Source organism: Haliotis rufescens, unplaced genomic scaffold (assembly GCF_023055435.1).
Source record: "Haliotis rufescens isolate VD_foot unplaced genomic scaffold, xgHalRufe1.0.p SCAF_13, whole genome shotgun sequence".
Lineage (NCBI taxonomy): Eukaryota > Metazoa > Mollusca > Gastropoda > Lepetellida > Haliotidae > Haliotis > Haliotis rufescens.
Genome location: NW_025963813.1, coordinates 16,234,617 through 16,248,151, shown reverse-complemented (window position 1 = coordinate 16,248,151; position 13,535 = coordinate 16,234,617). Strand labels below are relative to the sequence as shown.

Genomic DNA, 13,535 nt, shown 5'->3' with positions numbered 1-13,535 from the left:
TATTATAAACGTAGGTATGACTATAACATTACGTGATCCTGCTAGAATGAGCGTGGATGAGATAAATTTAATGTATGCTAAAACTCGGTTTCAAATAAAAATAAGAGGCTGCCAATCTTACGTCACACTGCCTCAAATATGACATGTTTCAAATGCATAAACAAGAGGTATATATATGTGTGTGTGTGTGTGTGTGTGTGTGTGTGTGTGTGGTGTGTGTGTGTGTGTGTGTGTGTGTGTGTGTGTGTGTGGTTAAAACGTTTGCTCGTCAAACAATGTTTGGTGTCCCCCGCTGGGACATTGGGACATTGTTGGAATACTGCTGAAAGCGACGTAACACCAAACTTACACACTCACTTAGTATGCATACGAATGAAATATTCTCGTGTAGTAAAAGTGACTCAGTTGTTGAACATTAAAAGTAAAGACTTCTCCTCAGTTTGTTCCACATGTCTGGAAACTGCTTTCTCTTCACTCCTTCTCCGTCATAGACACCTCGTTTGTAGACATACCCGTTCACCTCCGTCATGATGCCCAACAGATCCTCCCTGGAAACAGAGACCGCTTTGTCAACAACCGTTCTCTTGTAATACATTCACACACCTGGAATCATCAATATTTGACAGTTATTCATGAACACATGCTTAATATGATAAAGTGGCAATCCTACAGGATTATGGAAAGGGTGTTTTTGTTTATATTTAATTCTTTGAACGGAATTTTAACTCCGGTAACGTTGTAAATTTAGGTCAGAATGGTTGGGAAATCGAAACAAATAATGAAATTATAATCCAACTGCCCCCATAGGAAGAGAAACAATAGTGTTTTTCCAACTACGTGCACTGATTACCTCTGGCCCATGTCGTTCATGGCGCTAATGAACTCCTGGGTGAAGATATTTCCGGACTCGTTGTTTCTGTAGGATTCCTTGTACCTCTGTGTTGAGTAGCCCACGAAATAGTCTATCAGCTCAGCTTCGGCATCGTCATCAGGTTTTGACAGGAACTCAATTGCGTCTGGAAAGTTGAATACTTTTTATAAATGTTACTTCACATCATTCAATATTACTTAAATGTTACATAAATGTTACATAACAGTGACGACAGTTGTGAGAAGACATTGTCAATTTTTGTATGGTATACATATAAGTGAATTTCTGGGCATAAATCTTTATGGACAGAAGTTAACTTTCACCCAAATCATAAGGACATGATAAAACATACATTGCCTACATATCAGAATTTTTTATTTTTTATTTTATACGCCCACGTGATGTACAGTTGAGGAGAATTAGCAAAATAACAAATATTGTTAAACTGAAGTTCTTAAGAAAAATGATGATAAACAAAGAGAAGCTGTGAAGATGTCGTTTTAGTGGCAAAGTCTTATTCATTTAATAACGAGGAAATAAACAAAAACACACCTTGGAATGGATCCCCTGTACGGCATGCTTCAATAAAGAATAACTTCGGTTTCCCCTTAAGCGATGCACAGTGTTGATCACTAACAGCACTGATGAACTCCTTCAGTTGTATCGTTTTCCCATCTGAACCTAGAAGTTTATGTTCCGCACCGTGGGTCAGTACAAAGCATACGAAACAGTCATACTGACTGTGATCTTTTTCTGCCACAGAGCGGATTGCTGTCATCATCATATCTGCCGACTTGCTTTCCCAATATAATGTCCTGAAGTGAAACTTTTCGAATAATTTCTTCAAGGGTTCTGAAACAGATAGACCGACATCATAGTTAACGTGTTGTTAATGTCGTTTTCAAGTCGCAGATATAGTTTTATTCAATAAGTATTTGCCATCTGACGTTTCTGTTTTGGTGAGATACTCTCATTTTGACAGATGATCTGACTGCTTATTGGTCCCATGTTTTTTGTTTTCATTGTGTGGCACATGACAAAAGATTCTTTTGCTCATTAAGCATGTCTTCACGCAATATTATCTTCGCCTATTTTTACAGATTCACACAATTTGACGTACAATGTAATACATTTTAATGTGGCCATCCTCAGCAAATACATGTACTACAGTTAAGCATTGAAACATTTAAATGTAATATAGGATGGTGTCTGAACAAGACGCCTTGAAGAATCTAGGTCCACTGGACTGAAAGATTGTCGCAGGAGCCAAAATAATTTATACTGTGGTCACAATTAGTGCCATGTCATCTTACACCGCTTGCAGTGGTAGCTGCCGTATACATATTTTGTTAAAAACACACAAAAATGGTATGGTACAGCAAGACCTCGCACCAAACTCGGGATGAAGATGGGATTAAAGTTAAGGGAGAGATCGATAAAGGGTGGACATTTCAGTAGACTGGGCATGAAAAAAAGTACCTGCCGTTTCTTTAGCGGAGTACCTTGGGGAAAATCCCTCCTCAAAATGTATGTTGTTGATAATGAGGCACAGTCCTGAGAATAAACAAAATACATACATACGAGTAGATGACTGTCTCAAAATACATTCTAACAAGGTCATATGTATCATAATTTGTGTTAAAGGTGTTTTTAAGCTACTTCCATTTAGGGAACGCCATACTAAAACTTGACATGAGGTTTGAAATAACTAACACACTATGATAAAACCTAGAACCTTGGAGTTGTGAATTACACTGATTACCACAGAATAATGTGTTTGGTGGAAATTGGTTACAAAACCCGCTTTATTAAATCCTAGCCAATACCGCCCATGGGCCAGCCAGTGAAGTGATATATATTGTGGCTGAAAGTATTACCCAATATCTGGAGGAGTACCTTCACTGAGTGCAAGTAAATTGAATGTTGATTTCTTCACATCATGGTAAGGTGAAGTTAGTAAAATGCACTTAGGCTTAAGGACAAGTATTTTGATTCAGGGCAACATTACGTTGTCATAAATGCATTTACCTCTCGGAATCGCTTCCATCTTGTAGCGCCCTGGACCTGCAAAATATTTGAAGGCATGGAGTTTGTCGTATGTTATCTCCTTGGACATGGACACAATTGATGCTTTAAAATAGTCAAGGAAACAATATCAAAACGAATCTTGTATCTTACATTTCGGAATCGTGCGACGAGTGAAACATCCAACTTAACATATTTATTTAAGTATCTAGTCAGTCACCACCCCGCTTGCACTGATATGTATAAGTGATACCTTCTTCTGCCGGGGTTGGATTCTGCAAGACAGTTTGTAAACCCTTTTCGGTTGTTCTTCCGATAGCGAGCGCACGTTTGCTCTCTCCATTTTCGTTGGCTTTCACGTCAACATTACCTCCATCAGCCAGACCACCGTCTGACAATAAATAAATATTTCTGTTAGTTTTTGTGTGTGACCATATCAAAGCACGACGAAATAATGGACAGTTTAATAGACGTATGGTAGATGTAAGTTCACCTTAAGTTGAACGATCAGCCGCGCTCGTTCTGTAATCTAGCCATAGCAATCTATCTTTTCTGTGATGCAGATACTGAGGGGTCTTGATGTTATTCCAATGTATGTTGGGTTTGGTGGTTGATGCGGGTGTCCCCCAGGCTTAGACGACAGTCTTCAATGCGACGCTGCTGGTGTAGACAGTGTCAGTGATATATTTGTGGTGTCGTCTACATGTCGTGTGACGTCTGAATGACACGCTCAGATATGTTAGTTAAGAAAGGTACTGTCTTGATATATTTCCCACGAGCGGCTGGTATCCGTTATCCGTTGATCAAAGATGTCTTTCCATCAATTTGTATTACTGTTCAAGAGCCCTGGGTGCAGTTGAGCAGTGTGCAAGACCAATAATTCCTTCTCATGAATAATTAGCTGTTTGAGGAAACGTACACAAAAAAAACGTGCTTTCGGAGCGGATGTGTGAATTGGATGCTGGACTAGTGACACATATGGAAGATATACTGACGTTGACTCTCAGCAACAGTTGCAGGCGGTGGACCAGATGGTTCAGTTCAGCAATCAAAATCCGCACTAACATTTGCTGCTAATTATTACCATGCATATCCTCTTGTTCGTGTCGTATCAAAGTTGATTGCGTTTTCTTTCAGCAATGTCTCTTGCTGTTACTTATAATAAAGGGATAATACAGTGTATAAAGTTCATTTAATAAATAATCCCCCTTTGACCGCCGAAACTAGAGGGCTAGCAGTAGCGGAAGCGACATGGCGAAGCTCGCCACAGAATTGATGCCACTAAAAGCAGTTTTCCCACCCTTTCGCCCAGTAGTGTTATTTGTAGATTGTATATATTTCATGCTTGCTTGGGTATTGGCTTTTATTCACAACAATTCACTTCTCATACATCTGGCCATGGAATTGGGCCTTCAGCACTTGATAAAGGAAAAGTATTAATATTGTGGACCCATTAATTCGGACACCTCCATTTTGATGATTACTGTAAGGAACGTCTTAGCATAAAAAAAGAATCAAAATCGTTTCTGCGGAAGATATCACTGTGAATGATACGGTCCGGATTGACGTGACTTAACTGCATATACGATTGTAATAACGATACGTACCTCCAGCCATTCCGATCGCCACAGCGTCCTCTGTTTTACCGCCTTTAAGGGCTGTCACTCTCATAGTTAGACCAGATGGTGCTGCCGGTGACATAATCATAATGCAAAGTTGTTGATTTATGCGTAGTATGCTCTTGGTGCCTTTAAAACTTGCTATTTTCCTTATGTATAAACAAAGATATATCTCTATCACATCAATACTCATTTCTCGACAGTCAAAAAGACTTAGTGTTCTTGTTTTTCAAGCGACTGTTCAAGTAATTGTATCTTTATCTGCACACACCGGCGTCAGCACCATACCCGTGCTCGTGGGTTTTACCGAAGTGGTAAACGTCTGAGATCTCCTTTACTTCGGGCTTTCCTTCCACATTAGGCTGACATAACTGGAATAATGTTAAAAGCGGCGTTAAACCCAACTCACTCACTCAATAACTCACTCTACATAATGTTTTCCTGATTGAATGTACGCACACCCATACTAGTATCAATATAAAGTGTTCAGACCGTAATCAGTTATCTGTATCAAAATCTACACATATACGACAATGAAACCTACCTCGTGGTTTAGGTTCACGTTGACACATCCACCAGATGAACAAAAATGAGGCACCAATCAGTACGGCACCTATAATAGGGTTCCAGTCCGAAAATTCTAAATTCATTCTGAAAAATAACAAATACAACGTCAGCTTTAATTTCAAATAAAGAATTTATTACCAACAAAAAGGTATTCATCATTGTTCCAATATCAAGACTTGAAAATGGGACAACAGTATTTCCATAATCATAAGAAACTTCTGCTTATAGCAGAGTCTATGGTAGGATTCTGACTGTGTCATAAGCATGTGTTTATAAGTGACTATCAATAAGTGTTCAGACCAAGAGTTCGCGAAAAGGTTAGCGTATCTTGCCCCAACGGTGGCACCTGTCATAAACACATGCAAAGGGAAGTCAAGCGTTCACATGAACAATCACGGGAACAAAGGTTACAAAAAATAGAGACTTGTCCGTGTACTTGTGAAATCATTAGATGTCTTAGGTTCGGCAACACGAAAGCGTATCAGACATCAAGAGCGAACATTAGAATGTTGTGAGCTGCACCATCCGTCAACGCGTTTAAAATGATGTTTGTCCTAAAACATGTTGCAGGCATTTTTTAATAAAAAAGGATTTCTTTTATCCTCTCAGTTGTTGCAGGATGATTCTTAAAGCGTCCGGTGTCACACACAGAACACTGTATAGACCGTCATTCGTCACTCCAAGTTATTGAACATATCCCAGCACATTGTTCTGCCTTGAGTAAATTTTAAAAAACATATGCATTTTTGACAATAAAAGAGAGAATACGAGCGTGAGCCAAAACAATAACGCAAAAGCGAAAGAGCGTCACTGCTACACCGCGATACCAGGTAAACTGCATTGTTGCCGAGGAAACAGCTGAGAGAGAATACAAATAATTTAATATCAGCTTGTTGGTTTCAAGGTTGAAACTTTTTATACAGGGAAATAATAGCAGAATCGGATAGTCCGTGAAGAGTTATGACTATCTTCACGGGTAATCTGACCAGTAGACAATGATTAAACACAATGACAAAGACAAGAAACTCCACTGACATTACACTCTACCTATTATAGTTGTTCAAAACGTCAACGCCAGAAAATGATCAGTCACGGGTATCAGCCGAAACAGATTCCATGGGGCGTACAAGGTAAAATAGGTATATAAATTATATGAAAATAATATGAAATATACAATACAGTTATGTTATAAACGAATGAATATGTCAGAGTGGCTCTATAAGTTACCTCAGATTCGTCTTCAGTGACGGTTTTCTAGCCTGACAGAATCGGGATTATTGCGACTGAAGCAGACACAAATGTGTTCTGATAAGAGGAGCCTGTCCAGCGACTAGAATTGGGAACACCTGTCCACAATTTTATAAAAAACCATTTACTGGAATAAAACTTCCGGGAAATACTAAAAACGTGGTACAGACCTCCATATGAGGATAGGCGACCTGTACATACCATGTGCAATGTGAGCTCCATGTCTTGTCTCAGAATTTTGAGTACTCTCCCTCGAAAATATAGAGGGTTTTTCAGTACTTTTCGAAGTACTAGTCACCAAATCTGTCTTCAAATTCACAAAATGGAGAGGTGCACTGGTAAACCACATAAACCCTCTCACAAAACCTTTAAGTGGTATTCCGAAGCTGTAGAATCAATGAAGAAAAGTACCTTGTTTTTTAATTCTGTTTAAAAAAATATTATTTTAACTTTTAATTTATTTTTTTAAAACAATCAGTCTGCATCACTACTAAACAAACACCAAATCGGATTCTGTACACAAATAACAAAGTAATAGCCATTAGTTACTTTTTTTATGTTTCGTGTTATCGAGGCGATAAACTTGGTATCATTATCCAAAAACATGCAAATGAGATTTTCAGTCAGGTGAGCTTAAACGTGTTCGGCAGACAAACTGTATGTCCTGAAAAAATATTGTTGTGAAAATATATGAATGGTTCGGCTACTACTTCTGCAAACAGCAGTCTTGTATTTTGAAGCAGTTTTGAAAAAGATATCCTGCCCCGAAACTCAAGCCACAGGAAAATAATAAATGGTGGGTGTCTTGTAGCCTTGGTAGATGGACTAACTTATGAATCACTTACCTCTGTATGTGACGACAGGTTGTTAAAATACTACAGAACCCACATGACAATCAGACATTGTTAATACATCCAACAGAAGTATTTAAATGTGCATTCACTGTTCAGTTATCGTCTTTGCAAGCTTGTTGGTATTCTCTTAAAATGAAAGGATCGGATTTGGAAATGAGTGTTGTATGTTCTTATTTTAACATGACTATAGGGTACCCACACAGGGATGCATCTTAGAACCTGAACATGCATTTACAAGATCGAACATTTAGTAGTCGCCATCCTGGACATTAGTGAGTGAGTGAGTTGGGTTTAACGCCGCTTTCAACAGTATTCCAGTTATATCGCGGCGTGCCAGCTTAATGTGAGAGGAAAGCCCCAAGTGATGTAAGTCTCAGACGTTTACCAATTCGGTGAAACCCACGAGCACGGGTATGGTGCTGACATACCTAGAAACATAATCGGGGCGAACCGGGATTCGAACTCACAATCATGGGTTTCTGGCGTGTCCAAGGGACGCAACACTGCACAGCGAATCGCGGCGCCTTAGACAACTGGGCCACCCGTGCACCATCCTGGACATTAACACGACAGAGGAGCGCTTTCGTCGTGAGACGCCCGGGATATTCACGGGACACACATTAAATAAAATGTGTTTGTCCTGTATTCAACTCAGTCAACAGCTGACATTTTACATAACTCTTTTGGGCTGCGTGGATTTCATACAATACCAAGGCCATAGTACAGGTCTTTGAGTCAGCGGATTGCTGTGGAAGTTTTAAAGTTGTAAATTAATTATTTATGATAAGTGTATGATTTAAAGTTATTGGCGTTCTCTGTGTGTATTTGTATCAAAGTAAATGATTAAAAGTATTTAATTCTATCACGTCTATACATACAGTGAAACCTAACCTCGATGTGACCTATTGTGGTTTTAACTTGACATCGCAATCCCCGATTAAATACAGTGCAAATACAGACAAAAGACACTATTTTGAATTATACCTATGTAATGAACAAACGAACGAAAATCTTTGGGTGGCTCTATCAGTCTCGTCAGATTCGCCTTCAGAAACGGTTTTCCAGTCTGACAAATACATACGTTTGTTGCGACTGAAAGACACTCTTGTCGTGGGTGGACCTGGTGCATATCACTGCTACACCTTGGGTGTCCTGTACATGTGTAATGTGAGCCCCACTTGTTGCACGATCAATAACACGGCAGATACTAGCCTGCTCCGTGACCACTGTTGCAGTACATATGGCAGGTAGACACGAAATAAGTCATAGTTCAGTTGATAACATTTTGTCTCCTAAAGTGTGACGGCTGTCAGGAAGTATTTCCAACACTTAAAAATTCATTGACACATTATTTTTAAATTATCGATCTTGCACTGTAAACAAGGCTTGGAATACATGATTCAACTTGAAGCTGGAATAAACGTACGATAGTCCACGTGACTTGCTACTTACCCCTCACTGGGTTCTTTATTACGTTGGTTCACCTGCATTACACATGCACCCATCTGTTACACCTGTCTATATTACATTGGTTCACCTGTATTACACGTGCACCCATCTGTTACAGCTGTCTATATTGCGTTGGTTCACCTGTATTACACATGCACCCATCTGTTACACCTGTCTATATTACGTTGGTTCACCTGTATTACACGTGCACCCATCTGTTACACCTGTCTATATTACGTTGGTTCACCTGTATTACACATGTACCCATCTGTCACAGCTGTCTATATTACGTTGGTTCACCTGTATTTCACATACACCCATCTGTTACACCTGTCTATATTACGTTGGTTCACCTTATTACACATGCATCCATCTGTTACACCTGTCTATATTGCGGTGGTTCACCTGTATTTCACATGCACCTATCTGTTACACCTGTCTATATTACGTTGGTTCACCTTATTACACATGCATCCATCTGTTACACCTGTCTATATTGCGGTGGTTCACCTGTATTTCACATGCACCTATCTGTTACACCTGTCTATATTACGTTGGTTCACCTTATTACACATGCATCCATCTGTTACACCTGTCTATATTGCGTTGGTTCACCTGTATTTCACATGCACCACGAAAGCTGTACTTCTGTTCTTATCACAAATGTAACATTCACGTCGTTGCCGTCACCTGGCTACAAATTGTTTTATTCATTGCAAACTGAAAGGCCGTAGGCCCATAGTTCAACGTATTTACAAAGTATGGGTGTTTCTTCTAACTAACAATGCATGATATATGTACATGTACAATGCAATATTGTGTAATAAAGTAATATTTAAGGTTGACATGAGTATGCAAAACACATTTATATTTGGGTAAGTTATAAACTTCTTTGGAATATACTTGTTTCTTAATTGACGATAGAGTTTACACACAAGCATAAAATTATACCCATTTTCTACAACATTAAGGTTACTAGATGTACAGATATTGTTAGACTTTTAAATATACCTTTATAGATCTTTAAATCATGATATCCTGCTCTGAAATGCGCTAGCGATACTCTATTTTTTTATTGTAACAGATATTAGATATTCTTCGAGTATAAATTGTTGTTTGAAGAGAGAATAGGTATATGTACATTTGCTATTTCTTAGTTTTTCTATCCATATTTGCTGAAAACAATCTTTAGCTCTTTGGAGTAATAATGACATAAACATCTTGACATTTCCAACACTCTGATCCATCCATGCGTATCCAAGGCCTAAACTGAAAAGGGTGATTTTGATATTTGCTGCCCAATTATTTTTATTGCGTGAGTGACTGGCATTTTGATCCAGATAGAACAGCATGTTATAGGCTTTTACTGGGTATCGCGTTAGTTTTAACCAATAATTTACACAGCGCTTTAGCGAAAATATAACCAATGGATACCCAAGTACAATACCATTTGGGGTGGAGGATCGAACCTCAATTACACGTTTACACGCATAAAGATGAACTTTTTCTATACACTCATATTTTCTATAACCCCACATTTCTGATCCATAAAGTAAAATTGGCATTGTCTTTGTATCAAAAATTTGAAAGTATAAAATACAAGGTAGATTATCATATTTTAACAAACTTTGTAGGATTGACATCAACACTTTCTTAGCTTTAACAGATGTAGATTCTAGATACTTATTCCAACTCAAAGTCCTAGTAAACAATATTCCAAGGTAAGTATAAGATGAAACTACCTCTATATGTGCGTCTTTGTATATCCATTTCTCTAATTTTGATAATTTCCCACCGCTTTTAAAAACAAGAACTTTAGTTTTATTTAGATTGATGGACAGTGACCACTTGTCACGATAATTTTCCAAAATATTGATTTGACGTTGAAGACCAATTACCAAATCAGAAAAAAGGACAACATCGTCAGCCAAAAGTAAAAGGAATATTTCTATTAGATCTGGATATAACTGGATGACATTTTTAGATTTTGAATTAATTTCAAGAACAAAGTTCATTTATAAAGAAAGAGAACAAGATTGGGCTTAATACACAACCCTGACGCACCCCCAAAGGGCAATCATGGGATCAAACATACTTGTAAGGTTATTGCCATCGGTTCGTACACAAGTTTTAACTGATTCGTAAATGGCTTTTTATTATTTTTCCGTCTTTGATGCCCACCCATGTTTACCAAATAAGTGCCAGAATCTTTTTCTTTGAACGGAATCAAATGCCTCAGCGAAATCAACAAAACATGCATATAATTTACCTCCCCTTTTTGGGAGATATTTTGCAATTAAAGCCTGTAAAATGAAAACATTGTCCATTGTGGAATATCCAGCTCTAAATCCTGCCTGTTCTTCACAAATGTTTCCCATTGCATCTGACCAAAACGTTAATCTGCCATTAAGAATCATGGTATATAATTTTCCAAAACAACTCAGTACAGATATTCCCCGATAGTTATCAACATTATTCTTATCACCCTTTTTATGCAATGAAACAATGAAGGCAGGGCAGGACAACTTAGGAATGGCCAGGAGTCCGAACTTGACCACACAGAAGGAAGCGAGCTACAAAAACATGTTTTATATCATTGGAAAGCTCTCGAGGAGTCGAATCCAAATAATGTGTGTCCCAGTGTATTCACATGTTCACAAGCTCAAAAATTGGCTCAGAAAATGCATTACTGCAGAAATTTCTGGCCGATTTTTTTTTTTTCTGCAGAAATTTCTGGCAGTATTTTTTTTTTCTACAGAAATTTCTGGCAGAATTTTTTTTTCTATAGAAATTTCTGGCAGAATTTTTTTCTGCAGTAATATCAACCATCAATCTTTGGAGAGTTTAAATTGAATTAAGCAATTGCAGATATTTATCTTGGTATTATATTTACCAAATTTATCAAGAAAAGTTGACGTCACTCGAATTAAGTGTCAGTTTTGTCCGACAAGGAGCGAGTTTACTTTTTTTTAGACACAGACTTTGTAACAGGCTCTTCCCCTGGAAACACATATATTGTAAATAAATATTTTGCCGTTTTCATCAACCTTATCACGTGATGTTCTATAACTGTTGTCTTGTACACTATCCATAGTGTAAGTCAGCTGGCTCGAGGAATGTTCATATAGTATTATCATTAAACAACATACCCTATGCAACAGTTATGTTGCTACCCAGACAAAACTATTTTTATATTCTATATTAAATGTAAAATACAATATTATAAATACAAAACCACCTTTTAAGCGGTAATACCTATCACGCATTAAATAACATATATGAACAACCATGTGATTATAAAGTCTCACGTTGGTTCCTCCGTGCAACTTCATGCCTGACTTACATTCAACAGACTTAGATTCCAGTTGAAGTGTTTAGATGTTTTCATAGAGCTGTCACAGCCGAACCAGATTCAATAATAGGTATTATTCACAGGTGGTCAGTAAGGCGGAAATCATCATGGGACTACAGGGTTATGGTCATGGTTAAAAAGCTTGCTATCACCAATAGAGGCCAGACTGTATATGATTACTGTAATAACACAAGCCGGCCAGTGTTCCTTGATCAAGCATTGCAGGAGCTGGATAAGAAAGACAGAGAGAAGTGGTATTCAGATCTATTTAATGATAAAAATAATTCAAATGGAAACAAGTTAAGAACTTATAGATTATTTCAACAAGACATTGAAACATGCCATTATGTTAAAATGTCTCTACCAAGGCAATATAGAAGTGTATTAGCATCATTGCGTTGTGGTAACCTGCCAATTAATATAGAATGTGGAAGATATACCAAGCCCATCACTCCTCTTTCAGAAAGACTATGTACTCTCTGTGACAAGCAAGCCATAGAGGATGAATTTCATTTTGTTGTAGAATGCAACTTCTATAAAGATATCAGACTATCTATATTTAACACAGCTAAAATACAAGAAACAAATTTCACTGAATTTTCAAATTTTGAAAAGTTTCTGTGGCTTCTTAAAAATGACAACATTCAGTACCAGTTATCTAAATGTTTGCACACTGTGTACAGCAAAAGGCGTTTGTGCTTATCCAAACTACCATAATTTAAAAATATCTGTTTTTAGTGAACAATATCCTTAGGTATAATTCTATGTTCATATGTTGTACATTATCGGTGAAAGAATGTGATTAAGCAGATTAGTAGTTTGTGCTTATCCAAACTACCATAATATAATAATATCTTTTTTTAGTGAACAATATCCTTAGGTATAATTCTATGTTCATATGTTGTACATTACCGGTGCGAGAATGTGATTAAGCAGATTAGTAGTTTGTGCTTATCCAAACTACCATAATATAATAATATCTGTTTTTAGTGAACAATATCCTTATGTATAATTCTGTGTTCATATGTTGTATATTATTTGGGAGAGAAGGTGACTAAGTAGAAATTTTGAAATACGACAGACTGACCAAGGGGATTGGGGACAAACAGAATGACTGGATTAAAGTATATGCATGACTGTATGACATGGTGTGACTTGGGGCGTGTATGGGTGTGTGCTAGGAAGGGTGGGCAGATTGAATACAGAATGGTTGATTGATACGGTTGAACTTGTGCATGATTGAATGTGTGGGGGTCATATTCAATAATGCGTGTAATTGAGTGACCGAGTTGGATTTCTATGACTCGCTGACCTGGGACATGTATAATGGGGGGGGGGGGGGGGGAGGGAGGGTGTGTGTGTGTGTGCTAAGGTGTGTGAACATATGAAGATATTGTTAGTTATAATATTTTATTTATGTATTTTATTGATTGTATAATTTTAGGTGTCTTTTAGGCCAGTAATGGCCAGGTGTATTATGTACACATGACACATTAATAAACTATATTCTTCTTATTATTATTATTGTTCTTTCACCACACTTACGCTTC

At 37.7% G+C, this 13,535-nt stretch overlaps 1 protein-coding gene across 6 annotated transcripts in view; it reads right to left on the bottom strand.

Annotated features, from left to right (window-relative positions):
* Positions 1-218: 218 nt before the first annotated feature.
* LOC124124743 (caspase-3-like) overlaps positions 219-13,535 on the bottom strand; it is a 32,315-nt gene continuing 18,998 nt past the window's right edge. For 3 of the 6 annotated variants that reach the window (XR_007220345.1, XR_007220346.1, XR_007220347.1), the window contains one exon: positions 6,338-6,365. Coding sequence is in view for 3 of the 6 variants with exons in the window: in XM_048394250.1 (XP_048250207.1) it covers positions 416-548; positions 851-1,016; positions 1,424-1,723; positions 2,351-2,425; positions 2,900-2,935; positions 3,150-3,287; positions 4,504-4,584; positions 5,060-5,165 (1,035 nt within the window). In the remaining 3 variants the exon portion in view is untranslated. Of the gene's footprint in view, positions 549-850; positions 1,017-1,423; positions 1,724-2,350; positions 2,426-2,899; positions 2,936-3,149; positions 3,288-4,503; positions 4,585-5,059; positions 5,167-6,309; positions 6,366-13,535 lie in introns of those variants that run through there. The other 3 variants (XM_046487998.2, XM_046487997.2, XM_048394250.1) reach the window with 2 other exon arrangements.